Source organism: Streptopelia decaocto, assembly GCF_964273445.1.
Source record: "Streptopelia decaocto genome assembly, contig: HAP1_SCAFFOLD_45, whole genome shotgun sequence".
In the NCBI taxonomy this organism is placed as follows: domain Eukaryota; kingdom Metazoa; phylum Chordata; class Aves; order Columbiformes; family Columbidae; genus Streptopelia; species Streptopelia decaocto.
In genome coordinates, this window is record NW_028117033.1 from 808,311 (window position 1) to 824,877 (window position 16,567).

Sequence of the window (16,567 nt, forward strand, 5' to 3'; positions counted from 1 at the left end):
AGATGCTAATCCAGACCAACACGTCAGGTACACTAGTGCCCCTAAAAGTGGAACCGGCTGCTCATGGTCGGAAGGAACACTGATGTCTGCCTGGAAAGGTGCATGTTTTTTTATTTTTGTTTTACATGTAAAAAAAACAATCAATCACATTTTAATCAGCTGAATCATTTGAATACTTTTAAGAGCTGGCAGTGTATTCCCACCATGACAGAATGGGAAATTCCAGTCTGAACTAATGGCAGGAGAAGAAAGATTGATCTTCCCCTGTACTTTAATTACCAATACTTTATTGTTCATGTCCATTGTCATTCAGGAGTTTCCACCTCTCCTGATGAAATAGCCGTGTCTAAGGACATCTTTTCTGCAGACTACTTGGACATAAGCCCATCCCAGTGCTCTCAGTTTCCCTTCTCAGCTTGTTATTTGATAATTCAGATTACTCTCTACTGTCTGGTTTCTGCTTTGAGTTTCAGGGAGCCAGAAACTCAATTTTTCAGAGTTCTAGTGAACACATTACTCAACATTTTAATTGTGTTTATATCTATCTTTTCCTATCTTTGTTTAAAACAGTTCTTGTATGGAAATCCCTTGTGGACAATGGACCTCATTAGATCCAGCTTTGACATACAGTTGAGGAAAGTGTTTTACTGCTTATTAAATTGTGTAGTGTTTATGTTTTCTTTGTTGGCATTGAACAGAAACCTTTCAGTGCTTGTGCGCAGCCAGGTCTCTAAGGAGAGCAGGTGGTAGCTGGTGTACAGGAGCTGCACCATCCAGCTGCAGATCGCAGTGAAGAAGTCTGATGTGAGGAAAAGTGATGCAAGTCCCAGGTGGCTGATGAGGGAACTCGTGGGATTGCGGCGAGTGAGGACTGAGGTTGTCCATACAGTGTCTGACCTCAAGAGACTGTTCTCCTGCTAGTCCATATATCTTCAGCAGACCCTTTGGATCAATGTCCATTGTAGAATGCTGCTATCATTCTTCTATAAATGAAAAATGTTAGAAAATACTCTTGAAAGAAAAAAACCCTCCTTTATGAAATCTTCATCATTAAGTATCCCACTGAAACCTCTCCAATTCATTGTACAAGTCTTGAAGACTTGAAGAAAATAATGGGAAGAGACATGGCTTGTTAGGGCTTTCTGTGTTTTAATGAGCCCCATGGCGTATTTGGTGCTGAGTCCATGAACCTCAGATACGAAGAAGAGACTGAAGAATCTTCTCAAGAAGTCTAAGTCAGAAGCAAAGTTCAAAGTAACTTGAAGCATTAATGGGCCCCACTGAGGCCATTACTGACAAAGCCACCCCAGGGTCTCATTAGAGCAGATACTTGGAGGCTGTGATTACATCAGACAAAGGCAAAGCACAAGCAGTTCTGATGCTGAGGAAACCCTTGGTTTGTTTGATGAAGGAGAATGGCCAATCCTTGACCCTCCACCCCTAGAAAGGGAGATCCTGTCCCTCACATGTGTCTCAGGGCTATTCCTGGGGATGTGGGGAGTGCAATGCCAAGTGAAGGACAACGGTGTGACACTTCCTGGTCTTCCTGGGAGGGTGCAAGGAGGCGATGAGGCCCCGTGACCATGACAATGATGTGTCTCCTCTTAGGCCTCAGTGTCAGGGACATCAGCCATAACCAAGGGGACAAAGACCTTGGCTCTTGCAGGGACATCCAGCCTTGCCAGCACCCTTGGCCATGTCCACCGCAGTCCATCCTGCACTGTCCCAGGCCTGTGGCTGTTTCCCTGCAGGCTGCAGACACACAATGCGCTTCCCCACCTTGTTCTCCCCACAATATGTCCCCACCTGTGCTGCTGTCTCTTCATCCTCATCAACTGTTTCTTGAAACACAAAGCCAAGGGCTGATCCAGACTCCCTCTGAACGACCACAGTACTATGCTCAGAATGACATTTCTTTATCCTGAGGTCCACTCTGGACCTCCAAAGCTGCAGTTTATGATGGTTTTCCTTTGTCATGATTTTCCCATTATGAAAAAACTGCCATCATCTTGGAAAGCGACTTTGAAGTTCTCTAGAGCTACTACTATTCTTTCCTGTCATGATTTAACCCCAGCCCACAACTAAGACCATGATAGCCACTTACATACTCTCTCCATCCCCCTAAGTGGGATAAGAGAGAGAACTGAAAGGGAGGGGAGAAACTCATGGGTTGAGAAAAAAAACAGTTTGATAAGACAACAACAACAGTAATAATATTCTACTATTACTACTAATAATATATATATAAATTCAAATAAATGGCACACAGTGCAACCCCTCTTGTAACTCCAGTCATACCAAACAGCCCGTCCCAGAGACAGGAGCACCCTTGTCCTGAGCAGACCTGCAGCTGGAAAGACAAAGAAGTCCTTGTTTTCCCTGACAACAGTCAAGATATCAGTGACATCTTACATCACCTTGATACCAAATCCCAAACACTGGAAAGCTAGTGGAAGAAAAGATTGACTCAATCCCAGGGAAGAAGCAGCATTATCTCGTTATTCTCATAGTAAGTCTAATCAAAAGCCGGTGCTAGCTATGAAGGAGAAAAGCTTCTAACTGCATGAAGATTAACATCATTTCAGTTAAACCAGCATGTTCACTCAGCCTCCACCAGGCTAGAGAAACCAGCGTCTCTCACGCTCTCCATACATGACCCCAACCCTATCTTGGCAGACTTCCTCTGGCCACGTGCCAGGTCATCTGCATTCCTCCAGAATAAGGATCCTCAAAATGGAACACACCACTCCAGATGTGACCACACCAGTGCTGAGTCAAGCTGGACAATAAGTGCCCTTGTCTGGGTGGCCATGCTCCTCCCAGTGCAGCCCAGTGTGCTCATGGCCATATTCCTATTTAGCACCACTGAGAACTGACTGAACAGCCAGGCTCAGAGGGTTGTGACCAGCAGCACAAGGCCCAGCAGCAGGTACCGTGAGGAGTGGTGGAGGACACCAAAACTCAGTCCTCAGTCTGGGAGTTCCCAGCAGGCACTGCCAGTGGCTGCAGCTTAGAAGAGACCCCCTGACCCCATGAGCAGCAGTGAGTCCTCTTCTGACCATGAAAAGCTGGTCTGGCTGCAGAGGAGCTGCTGGGAGCACAGCACTACCTGCCCAACATCTCCTAGACAGGTGTCTCTTGGGTCCCTAGAACCATTAGAGTTACAATGGGGAGAGCACTGCCTGTCCGGGCTATAGGAGATGGGGTGTCTAATGAGGTTCCTGAGGCACTTTCTCCTGGCTGTTCATGAAGCAACAAGAGGGCTGGATATTGAGACTGAGGGACTGTTCCTAGAAGCCTCCAATGAACAAAGGGATGGTCAACAGTTTCCTAAGTTCTCTGCATGCTGCCTTTTCTAAAGGGAATCACAGGAGGCTGCCAACCCTGTAGAGAACTCAGGAGAGGCCTTGTTCTTCTTCTGGTCACAGCTGGAACCCAGTTCTCCAGCTCAGCTCTAGCTGAGGAGCCTTGTCTAGGAGTGACTTTTGGTGTAAGGGTGGGGAAGCTTGTCTTAAGGCCATGTGCTGAGCACCAGGACTGACATACCAGAGCAAGATGATGTGGCTTCTGGGTGAATATTTTTCTCAGTGAAGACATAGGGTTCCAGATTTCCTTTCTATGCTACTCTTCAGGAGGGACGATGGCACTAGGAGATGGAAAGTGGTGGAAACCAATCTTTCTCTAGCCTCTTCCCAGGTCTGGTGAAGCACCAGGACAGCAAGGACTTCTGGCCCTGCACCCTAAACTCTGGGTATTATCTTGGAGTAGCTCAACACCAGCATTTTTCTCTCCAAGGCAACTGCCTGTCCAGGTCAGCTCCTGTCTGATCTCCCCCTATCCCTCCTCTGGTCTGGCCTGGTGTCCCTGGCACCTTCCCTGTGCTCCCCGCAGTGCCCAACCTGGCAGTGATGCTCTGCAGAGCCAGTTGGCTGCAGGACCATGGGGTGACTCCACACTGGCTGTGCTGCTCAGTGAGGGATGCAGATACAACTGATTGGGTGTCACTGTCACTGAGCTCTTTTCCAGGGGCCTAAAGCTGTGGAATGGGCTCAGAGCATTTCTTATGACTTGGGGTGTTTTCCAGTGCACATTGAACCATCCATGGGCTTTTACTGAAGGAGATGTTAATCATCCTCCAGCCTCCTTTTCATGATCTTACTGGGTCCCCATGGCCTCCCCTGGAGAGAAGAGACCTTGTTTACTTGTGAATACCTTCCTGGCTTCAGCTGAGATAGAGTAAATTTTCTTTCTAGTAGCTGTGTTTTGGATTTTGTATGAGAAGAAGGCGAATAATACACTGATGTTTTGGTTGTTACTGGTTACTTAAAGACTTTTCATCTTCCCATGATCTACCAGGTGCACAAGAAGCTGGGGGAGCAAAGCTGGGACAGCCGACCCAAGGTGGCCAAAGAGTTATTCCTTAGCATGTGATGTCATGCTCACTATTGAAAGTAGAGGTAGCTCAGGGCAAATACAGCTGCTTGGGAACTAATGGGCTATTGGTGTCACAGGCACCAAGTGGTTGCAGTGTGCATCACTTGTTTTGTATATTCTATTATTACTGTTATTATCACAGAATCACAGAATCCCAGAATGTCAGAAGTTGGAAGGGACCTGGAAAGCTCATCCAGTCCAATCCCCCTGCCAGAGCAGGAACACCCAGATGAGGTTACACAGGAAGGTGTCCAGGCGGGTTGGAATGTCTGCAGAGAAGGAGACTCCACAACCTCCCTGGGCAGCCTGGTCCAGTGCTCCATCATCCTCACTGAGAAGAAGTTTCTTCTTATATTCAAGTGGAACCTCCTGTGTTCCAGTTTGCAACCATTGCCCCTTCTCCTATCATTCGTTGTCACTGAGAAGTGCCTGGCTCCATCCTTGTGACACTCACCCTTTACATATTTATAAACATTAATGGTGTCACTCCTCAGTCCCTCTTCTCCAAAGCTAAAGAGACCCAGCTCCCTCAGCCTTTCCTCCTAAGGGTGGTGCTCCACTCCCTTAATGATCCTCATGGCTCTGCACTGGACTCCCTCCAGCAGTTCCCTGTCCTTCTGGAAGTGAGGGGCCCAGAACTGGACATAATATTCCAGATGTGGTCTCACCAAGACAGAGTAGAGAGGCAGGAGAACCTCTCTGACCTACTGACCACCCCTCTTGTAATCCACCCCAGGTACCATTGGCCTTCCTGGCCACAAGGGCCCAGTGCTGGCGCATGGTCATCCTGTTGTCCACCAGGACCCCCAGGTCCCTTTCTCTTACACTGCTCTCAAACAGGTCATTCCCCAACATATACTGGTACCTGGGGTTTTTCTTGCCCAGATGCAAGACTCTACACTTGCCCTTGTTATATTTCATTACATTTTTCCCTGCCCAAATCTCCAGCCTGTCCAGGTCTCTGGATGGCAGCACAGCTTCCAGTGTCAGCCACTCCTCCCAGCTTGGTGTCATCAGCAAACTTGCTGATAGTACACTCTATTCCCTCATCCAAATCATTGATGAATATATTGAATAATACAGGCCCCAGTACTGACCCTTGAGGGACTCCACTAGATACAGGCCTCAGCTGGACTCTGCCCCACTGACCACGACTCTCTGGCTTCTTTCCTTCAGCCAGTTCACAGTCCACCTCGCTACCCGATCATTCAGACTGCACTCCCTCAGTTTAGCTGTAAGGATGCTGTGGGAGAAGGTGTCAAATGCTTTACTGAAATCAAGATAGACCACATCCACTGCTTTGCCATCACCTATCTACCTGGTTATGTCCTCAAAAAAGGCTATGACTTTGGTTAAGCATGACTTCCCCTTGGTGAAGCCATGTTGACTGCCCCTAATGACCCTCTTATCCTTCTTATGCCTTGAGATGGTGCCAAGGATAAATTGTTCCATCACCTTTCCAGGGATGGAGGTGAGGCTAACCAGTCTATAGTTACCTGGGTCCTCCTTCTTGCCCTTTATGAAGACTGAAGTGACATTTGCTTTCCTCCAGTCCTCAGGCACCTCTCCTGTTCACCATGGCTTAGCAAAGATGATGGACTGCAGCCAGCTCCCTCAGCACCCACGGGTGCATCTGATCAAGATCCATGGATTTATGGATGTCCAGACTGCTTAATTGTTCCTTAACCCATTCCTCTTCAACCAAGGCAAACTCCTCCATTGTCCTGACTTCTTCTGGGGCCCCAGTGGTACGGGGCTCCTCAGAACAGCCTCCGGCAGCGGAGACAGAGACAAAGAAGGCATTAAGTAACTCTGCCTTCTCTGTATCTTCTGTCACCAGGGCACCCACCTCATTCATCAGTAGGCCTACATTGCCTCTGGTGTTAGTTTTATCTGCCATGTATTTAAAGAAACTCTTTCTGTTGTCCTTGATCCCTCTCACAAGGTTTAGTTCTAAGGAGGCCTTAGTTTTCCTACTTGACTCCCTATATCCTTTGACAACAGCCTTATATTCTTCCCAGGTGGCCAGCCCCTCCTTCCATGATCTGTAAACTATCCTCTTCCACTTAAGTTTGCCCAGCAGTTTCCTGTTTAACCAAGTAGGTCTCCTGGCTCTCTTCCTTGACTTCCTATGTGTCAGGATTCTCTGATCTTGAGCTTGGAAGAAGCAGTCCTTGAATGTCAACCAACTATCTTGAGCCCCTTTACCTTCAAGTAGCCTTGCCCATGCGATTTCCCCTAGCAATTGCTTGAAAGGCCAAAGTTGGCCCTACTGAACTCTAGGGTCGTGATTCTGCTTGGTATTCTGTTCCTGCCACACAAGATCCTGAACTCCACCATCTCATGGTCGTTGCAGCCAAGGCAGCCCTCAACCTTTACTGCTTCAACCAGACCCTCCTTGTTAGTGAGGACGAGGTCCAGCAGCGCTCCTCTCCTAGTTGGCTCATCCACCATTTGCATCAGGAAGTTCTCATCAATGCACTGGAGGAACCTCCTGGACTGTGGATGGCTGGCTGAATGGTCCTTCCAGCAAACATCAGGGTAGTTAAAATCCTCCATGACAAACAACGTCTGTAATTGCAAGGCTGATCTCAGCTGTCTGTAGAAGGTCTCATCAACTCCCTCATCCTTATCTGGTGGCCTGTAATAGACACCCACAGCAGTATCACTCCTGCCAGCCTGCCCCTTAATTCTCACTCACAGACTCTCAACTTGCTCCTCATCCATGCCTGGACAATACTCAATACATTGTAGTTGCTCTCTCACATAAAGAGCAACTCCACCACCTCGCCTGGCTGGCCTGTCTTTCCTGAGAAGGACATAGCCATCCATGACCACATTCCAGTCATGTGAGCTGTCCCACCATGTCTCTGTAATTCCAACCAGATCATAATCTCTTTACTGAACACAGGTTTCTATATCCTCCTGCTTATTCCCTGTGCAGCACGCATTGGTGTACAGGCATTTCAGGGAGCTAGCTGAGCACATTGATTCCACCCTAGGGCGATGTGAGGTCTCCTCTCCTCTTCAAATTATTATTATTATTTTGTTATTATTACTGTTGCTGTTATTGTCATTATTATTGTTTTATCTTCTTTTGTTGTTCTAGTAAACTATTCTTATCTCAATCCATGAGGTTTTTTTCCTTTCTGATCCTCTCTCCTATCCCATGTGGGGAGGAGGACTGAGCGACAGATTGTGTGATCCTACTTGCCACTTGGGATTAAGCCATAACAGTCCTTTTCAGCATCCAACATGCTGCAAGAAGAACTTGAGATAACAGCATATTAACTGAGGGGTGATAACGGATTTGTATCTGTTGATAGTCATGGGTCACGATATTGATTAATCTGTTGTTTATATCAGTTTGATTGATCTGAACTCTACTCTTGTTTTTACTGTACATGTTAAAGGCTGGTGCTGGCTTTTGCACTTTGAGGTGCTCTGCAACGTTTAGTGATGTTTTACCTGGGAAATTGGCTATTAGAATAGTGACCTTGAGTTTAATCTGGCATTTGAGTTTTGTACTGAAGCCATTACTGTACTTCCGACACCATCTTGTGGAGACAATTAGAAACTACGCCTCATCTGAGAAGTTTTTTTATGGACGAAATACAGAAAGGCATATTTGCTACTTTCTTCTGTGATGTCACCTCCTTCATTACAATAAATTATTGGTACCTTCAACATCCTTGGGTAGGTAAAATACTTCTAGTGGTATCTCTTGGGAATATTGTTTTGGCCCAGGTTAGCAAGCAATTTAAGAATACCATCTAGAGATCTGCCCTGATGCTGGATAGTTACGAGTGACAGAGTATGTGGAACAGCGTCAGCAAATGCCTAGGATTGTGGGCATGTCCCAAGTTTTGGAACTGCACCCCTGAAAAAGTAAAGAATCCTGAAAAATTGGTAGAATATTCAGAAGAGGTGAGCTGTCACCCTGACAGTTCCAGGGAGACACAGATCACTGCAATGTGCTGGAGCCTGGCCCATATCTGCTGAGCCCTGTTCAACATCGTTCAGTACCCCCAAGAGGAAGAGAAGGGCTCTAGATCTGACAACAATGCAATAATCACTGTGGCTGCTCCAACCCGCTGACCAGAGCTGCTGCTACTCAAACCCCAGGCTGACAGGCACTGCAGATGGGCAAGAGGATGGATCCCTGCCAATATCAGTTGCCCCTAGGAAAAAGAAAAAAGCTTCAAAGAAAGTCAGCTCACTAAGTAAGGGATGATGAAAAAGCAGGACCATCAAGAGAAGGGAAGAAAGAGGAAGAGGAAGAAGAAAATGAGATAGTAACCTCCTGATCTCTCTTAATCCCATTCTCAGCTGTGGAGAAACTACTGGTCATGATAGCTGAAAAAGTGTCCCGGTAGTTTTGGTGATTCAAAGAGGGTATGTTGTACGCCATACTTGTATGGACCAGTATCTCAGTTATTAGAAGGGAGCATTTTTCTGTGCAAGAGAGCAAATATAGAGGGTACACACCATGAGGCACCCTGTGGTTTTGCTTGTGTGACCATGAAGAGGATATGAGAAAGGGGGATGAACAACCAACCTTGACTTTTGTCAGTTGCTGAGAGGACTTGCTGTGAAGTTGATTCAAATCTGCAGAAACAGTGGCAGCTTTTAGGCACAGGCAGCATTTTCCCAAGTCAGGGGACTGCTGGGGCAGCCCTGGGAGCTTGCAAGAGTTGCTGACGAGACCTGAGCGTTGCTGGGGCAATGGTGACCATGCCTATAAAAAGCAGCCCAGGAAGTGCCGGGACCAGAAGCACTGTGAACAGAGCAGGCAAACAGAGCAGGACAAGGTAGTTTTCATGACAGTTCACGTGAAAAGATACGCAGAAAGGGCGGGGAATCTCTGTCAGCTCAGCCAGGGAGTATGGTGACTACTGTGCAGAAAGCCATAGCCTCCGCAAGGTTGACCCCTGTCACTACTGATGGAGCTACCCTGTGCACAGACACTGCTACCCAGGTGTTGGGCTCTAGGGTGAGCCATGATCTTACACCAGGACTGGATGGCAGCCGTAAGCAGAGCTGTGGGATCCATGCCCAGGTAGAGGAACTCCTCCACTTAGTGACAGAGCTTCAAGAGGAGGTGAGGACGTTGAGGAGCATCAGAGAGTGTGAGAGGTAGACCGACCAGTGGAGTCAAACCTGACCTTCCCAGGGAAAGGCCCAGCAGGTAGACAGGGGACACGGTACAGAGGACTCACTACTCTCTCTCTGCACAGTGGAATGTAGTGACTGGCAAGACAGGGGGCAATGACAACAGGTTCCTGCCCAGTGCAGAAGTAAGAGGGTCTATGCTGTGACCAACCCACCTTCCCAGGTTCCCTTGCAAAACAGGTATCAAGCTCTGCAAGTGGAACCAAACAATAACATTGAGGAAGGTGGTACAACTAAGTTGGAGGTGCTGCAGAGGAGAAGTAACCGTGCATCCTCCGTCAACACAGCTGATGTAGAAAAAGAAAAAAAAAAAGGCAGGTTGCGCCCATAGGAGAGACCCTTCTAAAGGGGACAGAAGGCTCAATATGCAGACCAGATCCACTTGTCAGGGAAGGCTGCTGCCTCCCTGGGGAGTGGGTTAACTTCTTCCCCTGGTTAGGCCTTCAGATTATTATCCTCTACTGATTTTTCAGGTAAGCAGTGATAAGACTGGAAAGGGAAATCCAAAGGCAGTCCAAGAAGGGCTTCAGGGTCTTGGGATGACTGGCTAAGGGATCAGGAGCACAAGTAGTGTTCTGCTCTGTCCCTACCATTGCAGGGTATGGCAAGGAAAGGTGCAGGAAGACCCAGCACATACAGGAAGACTTGCCTGTGGGACTGGTGTCAGTGGCAGAATTTTGGGTTTTTTGATCATGGGTTGGTTTACATGGCACCTGGCCTGCTAGCGACAAATGGGACACACCTCTCTCAAAGCGGGAAAAGGATTCTGGGGGAAGTTAGCAGGGCTCATTGATTTGTTTTGGTTGTCTGGAACTTGCTGAAGGTGATGATAGAGTTGAGTGTTTATGGGTAAGAATCAAGGGGAAGGCCAACAAGGCAGACATCCTGGTGAGGGGGGTCTGTTACAGACCACCCAACCAAGATGAAGAGGCAGATGAAATATTCTGCAGGCATCTGGGAGAAGTCTCCCCGTTTCCAGCCCTTGTTCTTGTAAGGGACTTCAGCCTACCAGATGTCTGCTTAAATACAACACAGCAGAGAGGAAACACTGTAGGAGGCTTCTGGAGTTTATGGAAGACAACTACCTGACACAGCTGGTCAGTGAGTCAACTAGGGAAGATGCCCACTGGACCTGATGTTTGTGAGTAGAGTAGGATTCATGGCATGTTGGTTCACATTGGGCATACCAATTGTGAAATGATCGAGTTTTCTATTCTTGGAGATATAAGGAGGGTGGTCATCAGAACTGCTACTTTGTACTTCTGAAGGGCAGACTTTGACCTGTTTAGGAGGCTGGCTGCCAGAGTCCCTTGGCGGGCAGTCCTGAAGGACAAAGCAGTCCAGTTTCCTGGACTGGTCTCTCTTCAAGACGGAAATCTATGAGGCGCAGGAGCAGGCTGTCCCCATGTGTTGGAAGGCAAGCCACAGGGAAGAAGGCCAGCCTGGCTGAATAGAGAGCTGTAGCTGGAACTTAGGAATAAAAGGAGAATTTATAACCTTTGGAAGGAGGGGCAGACTACTCAAGAGGAATAAAAGGATGCCATGAAGTCATGCAGGGAGAAAATCAGAAAGGACTAAGCTCATCTAGAGCTGAGCCTAGCTGCTGCTGTGAACAGGAACAAACAATGCACTCAGCTTGGAGTGCTGCAAAAGCGAGCATTTCATTCACTTTGTCTCTTTGCTTCCCTCTGTAAATCAAGGGAGCTTGTGACTTCAGGGTATGACTTGATGACTTGCTGTGAGAGAATATGGGCTTACTTTACATCAGAGAAGTGTATTTCATTGTATTTCATTTTTATTGAACCTGTGGTGCTTTTTTTTTTTTTTCTTTTTTGTCAGCTAAGAAACATCTTTCTGTATCTATGTGCAGCTTCTTCTACAAGTAAAACATGTGCCAGTCTTGACTTCCCTACATATTCAGTTTTCATTTGGAGACGTTTGGTTTCATTACCATTTGTAGATTGATGATGTCACTGAATGTGTAAGCCGAGAAATGAAGAAAAGTGGGATACATTTTTTTCTCATTGTCTTTTATTATTGAAATATTTTCACTTCCTAGATCTCTCTAATTAACCAGATAAGAACTGAGGAATTAAGAAAACACTGCTGAGAAATTTGGCTTGTGGGGCATTTTGCATGTTCATGAGCCCTCTGGTGCCAAGTTGATAAACTGCAGATCCTGAAAGTGGACTGAACAAGCCTCTACAGAGGTAAAAGCAGCAAAGTTCCAAGGTTTTGAGGGTGTTAGTGGGCCCCACTGAGGGCCATCACAGAAGAGACCATGGAGAGAATGAGCAGACAAGGTTGCCCTCCCGTGGGGCTGGTAAAGCCAGAGACACTGATTACAGGTTGAAAATCAAAAGTGGAGGTTGCTGTGAAAGCCTTTGATGTGTTTCATCAAGCAGGATGTCAAGTCCTGACCCCCATACTCTAGAAATGGGGATCTCTTCCCTCATGGGATGCTCAGGGCTCCTCCTGGAAGCACTGAGATGTGGAGTGTGCAATGCTGAGGGCAGGACAGTGACAGGATTCCTCCTAGGCTCTCTGGAGGGTGGAGGAGGTTGTAACAAAGCACTGGAGCTGCAAGGAACTGGTGTCTTCTCAGGGGCCTCAGTGGGAGTCACAGCAGCCATAGCCAAAAGGACAAGGAATTCTGTTCTGTTGTGGGATCCCAGCCCCCACAAAGTGACCATCCCCACCCCAGGCTGTCCTACACTGTCCTATGCCTGTGCCTCCATCTCGGCAGATTTTAACCAACACCCCTGCTCCCTCACCTCACTCTGACCCCATCATGTCCCCAGTTTATTGATGACTGTCTCCTCACTGACAATCAGTGCAAACACAAAGCGGTCATTTTCTGATGTTTTGCCAATGGCTGTGAGTTCCCGATAAGCTTTGCAACTTCTTCCAAGGCCCTGCAAATGCTCCTTAAACACCTGAGATGTCCCAGCCCCCTGACTCATTTGAATCCTCTATTTCTGTCCATATCCCAGCACATTCTCCTTCTTCTGCAGCCTCAAAATCAAAGCTCAATCTATTTCACTTCAGCGTGACACCGTCCCACTACCCTCTATTTCACAACTTCTTCCTCTCTATAACATGCACTATTGTGTTAATGAAATATAGAATCGTAGGATCATTTCAGTTGGAAAAGACCCTCAGGATCATTGAGTCCAACCATGACCTAGCTTAACTCTAGCATTAAACCATGTTCTTAAAAACCTCATCTAAATGCATTTTAAACACCTCCAGGGATGGTGACTCTACCATTGCCCTGGGCAGCCTGTACCATACCCAGATTTACTCAGCCTCAGAGACATTCTTACGTTGCTTTCCCTGATCTGCCATCTTTGCCTCTAGTTTTCTGCTCTAACCACACCTTGGGAACACTTTCTCAGTTGTGTCCCTCAGTGGGACCCAATAACATTACAAGAAATATTGGAGTTTTGATCTGACTTGGACTTCTTCAGAAGTTTCTTCAGCTTCCTTTCAGGGTCTGAGGTTCATGGACTCAGAACCAAACACACCAGAGGGTCATTAAAATGCCTCAGGCTGCTCCTGTGCTGCTGAGCTGGGCTGGGCTCCTGGGACACAGGGAGTTCATGGAAGCAGCAGCGCTGCAGAGAGACAGCTCTGCCCAGGAGCAGCTCCTCTGCACACGCAGCAGGGCTGAGGGCTCTGCCTGCAGCACCGAGGGCAGAGGAGACAGGCAGTGAGAAAGCTTAAAGGTGGTCAGGATTGGAAGGATGACTGAGAGCTCACTGGAAGAGAAATTTTCTCAGTCCTTGTCACGGTAAGTCACTGGGTGAAGGCAATACAACTGTAGCTCTTGGAGGCATCTCCTAAACCCAGAACTTGTTGGATCTGTAAGAGGGGGCTCTTGTTCAGAAATTTTGAATAAGGGTGCCCAGGGCTGTCCTTCAAAGCACGGTCCCTGCACCCCAGGATCTGTATGTTGGTGCAAGGACTCTGCTGCTGGTCAGGGTCAGCACTCAGACTGCCCATGGAGATCCCCATGGTTCTATAGGGAGAAGTTCTGCATGAAAGGAACAGCTTCTGATTAGGTCAATGCAGGGTCCTTCTGCTCTTGGGAGAGCACTGCATGAGTCAGGGCTGCTCACAGCTCCAGAACACTAAAACACATCTTCCAGGGCACTTTTAAAGAAGCACAGCAAAACAGGGGCAACCAGAAAGGGAAGGATCCTATTCTATCAGTCACCTACTCTGAGTTGTCTGGTTGGGCAATGGGACACAGAAATTATTGTCTCAGTTCAGGAGGAGGCACTGAAATTTCAAAACTGTTACTCTGAGAGGTGAATAAACCTGTGAGTATCAGAAATCAACACACTGTGGCTTGCAGACAGTATCAGGATTACTTTTTCAGCCCCCCAGGTTGGGCTCCTGTTCCCATCAGAGCCGCCCACACAGAGCTGCCCCTGGGCAGTGCTGGCTGCTGGGAGGGGTCTGCAGGGCAGAGCTGAGCACACAGTGGGTGGGATGGGGTCTGTGACAGTGACAGGAGGAGACCTGGGGACACAGACACAGCTGCAGGCAGGGACAGCTCCAGGCAGCAGAGCAGGGGGTGTTCAGGAGCTCTTTTGGTCCTTCTCTGCAGATGATGCTGGGTGTTGTCTGCTTGGCAATGATCTGACTGTCCCTTGAGCACATCCCATCTTCAGCAGCCCTGACTCTCTGCTCTGCCTGTCCTGCTGGGTTTGCAAGCTGCCCCAGAAAGGCCCAGCTCTGCTGTAGGATCCCAGGAATGCTGAGCCTTTCCTTGGGGGTCGGCACTCTTCTCTCAGAGGCTTTTGCTTCTCTCTGGGATGGGTCATGTCCTGCTCTCTCCATCACATCTCCACCTCTGGGCTTGGACAGAGAAGATTAGCAGACCTGCCCTTTTGAACAGTGCTCCCCTGCTCCCATAGGAGTCCAGTTTTGGGGTTTTTTTTTAAGGGTAATTTCTGTGTGAATTCATCTCAAGGTGCCACAGGTGAAAGCATATGGCAGATGAGAAAAATTCTGATGGACACTGGTGCTCACCTGACTCTGCACTAAGCTGCAGATAGCTGAGCCCTTTTGCATGTTCTGTCTCAAGAATCTTCACATTTTCAGTCATTAAAATTAGAATTTCTACACCAAAAACCCCACTCGCAAGATGGGTGGTGGGAAATAAAAAACACAGACAAAACTATAATAAAGACATGCTAAGCTTCCCCTCTCCAACCCACACTCCTGAGAATCATGAATGCAGATATTGAACTTTTTTATTAATGATGGATTATGTCTGACATTCCCTGTAAATGCTGAAGCTGTCACAAACTAGCTGTCAGGTCCCCACTGCAGCAAAGTTCGTTGTTTGGCAGCACACTCAGCCAGCACAGACCAGAGAAAGGGAATGCATTTCAGTTCTGGGTGATTTCTATGAAAAAATGCAGTGGCCATCTCAGAGGAGTCTTCCCTTGTTTGTCATTTCCTTTTTCAAAACAGTGCCTCCATGTCAAGGAAGAGCAAATGTCCAACAGCAGCTCCATCATCCAGTTCCTCCTCCTGCTGTTCACAGACACACAGGAGCTGCAGCTCTTGCACTTCTGGCTCTTCCTGGGCATCTACCTGGCTGTCCTCCTGGGCAACGGCCTCATCATCACCACCATAGCCTGGGACCAGCACCTGCACACCCCCATGTACTTCTTCCTGCTCAACCTCGCCCTCCTCGACCTGGGATCCATCTCTACCACTCTCCCCAAATCCATGGCAAATACCCTCTGGGGCATCAGGGCCATCTCCTACACAGGATGTGCTGCACAGCTCTTTCTGTTTGGATTTTTCATTTCAGCAGAGTTTTATCTTCTCACCATCATGTCCTATGACCGCTACGTTGCCATCTGCAAACCCCTGCACTATGGGACCCTCCTGGGCAGCAGAGCTTGTGTCCACATGGCAGCAGCTGCCTGGGCCACTGGGTTTCTCAATTCTCTGCTGCACACAGTCAATACATTTTCAGTACCACTCTGCAAGGGCAATGCTGTGGACCAGTTCTTCTGTGAAATCCCCCAGATCCTCAAGCTCTCCTGGTCAGATGCCTACCTCAGGGAAGCTGGGCTGATTGTGGTTAGTCTCTTAGTACTATTCAGCTGTTTTGTTTTTATTGTGCTGTCCTATGTGCAGATCTTCAGGGCTGTTCTAAGGATCCCCTCTGAGCAGGGACGGCACAAAGCCTTTTCCACATGCCTCCCTCACCTGGCTGTGGTCTCCCTGTTTCTTGGCACTGGCATGTTTGCCTACTTGAAGCCTCCCTCCACCTCGTCTCCATTTCTGAACCTGATGATGGCGCTTCTGTACTCAGTGGTGCCTCCAGCAGTGAACCCCCTCATCTACAGCATGAGGAACCAGGAGCTCAAGGATGCCCTGTGCAAACAAATGACTGGAGGTTTTCTGCCCATATTATCTTGCATAACAGCAAAAATTTAACTCATTGGAGGCTCAGACTGTTTGCTTCTTTCTGTTGGTGGTGGTGGTGTTGTTTTTTCGATTCTGGTAGTATCGTCTCCTTTCTAATTCACTGTCGGCTTTTATTTTCCAAGCGGGTGTTTGTTTAAATAAGGAGCTGTGCTCTCTGTGTTTAAACAAAATAAAGGGCCCTGCAGTGACTTTTTTTTCCTGAGATCCTACCTGCAAGGCATTTTTGGAGCTCAAGGGACAGTTCCTTTGTTCATGGGTGGAGAAGAACAATGTTCTGTCATGGCAGCACTGCCAGGGAACACCAGCACTTGGTCTCCTGAGTTGTTCTCTTTCCACTCCCACACATTCTTTCTGATCTCTGGCACTGGTGCAAGGCCTGAGTGCTCTGGCAGCTTGGTCACTGCCCTGCTGTGTGGCAGTGCTGTGGCCATAGACAGGGACAGGCAATGGGCATTTCTGTGACAACGCTGGGCTCCATAACAGACTTCCACAAAGAAAGGTG

The 16,567-nt window shown here is 47.9% G+C and overlaps 1 protein-coding gene and 1 long non-coding RNA gene across 4 annotated transcripts in view; both read left to right on the forward strand.

Moving 5' to 3' along the window:
• The window catches only part of LOC309451970, a 626,315-nt gene that overhangs the window by 334,007 nt on the left and 275,741 nt on the right, over positions 1-16,567 (forward strand). The window lies entirely within an intron of this gene.
• On the forward strand, positions 15,118-16,074 carry LOC309451946 (olfactory receptor 14A16-like; the record flags this gene model as incomplete). Its single annotated transcript, XM_082076640.1, has 1 exon — positions 15,118-16,074. The coding sequence occupies one exon, from the start codon at positions 15,118-15,120 to the stop codon at positions 16,072-16,074; it is 957 nt and encodes a 318-aa protein (XP_081932766.1).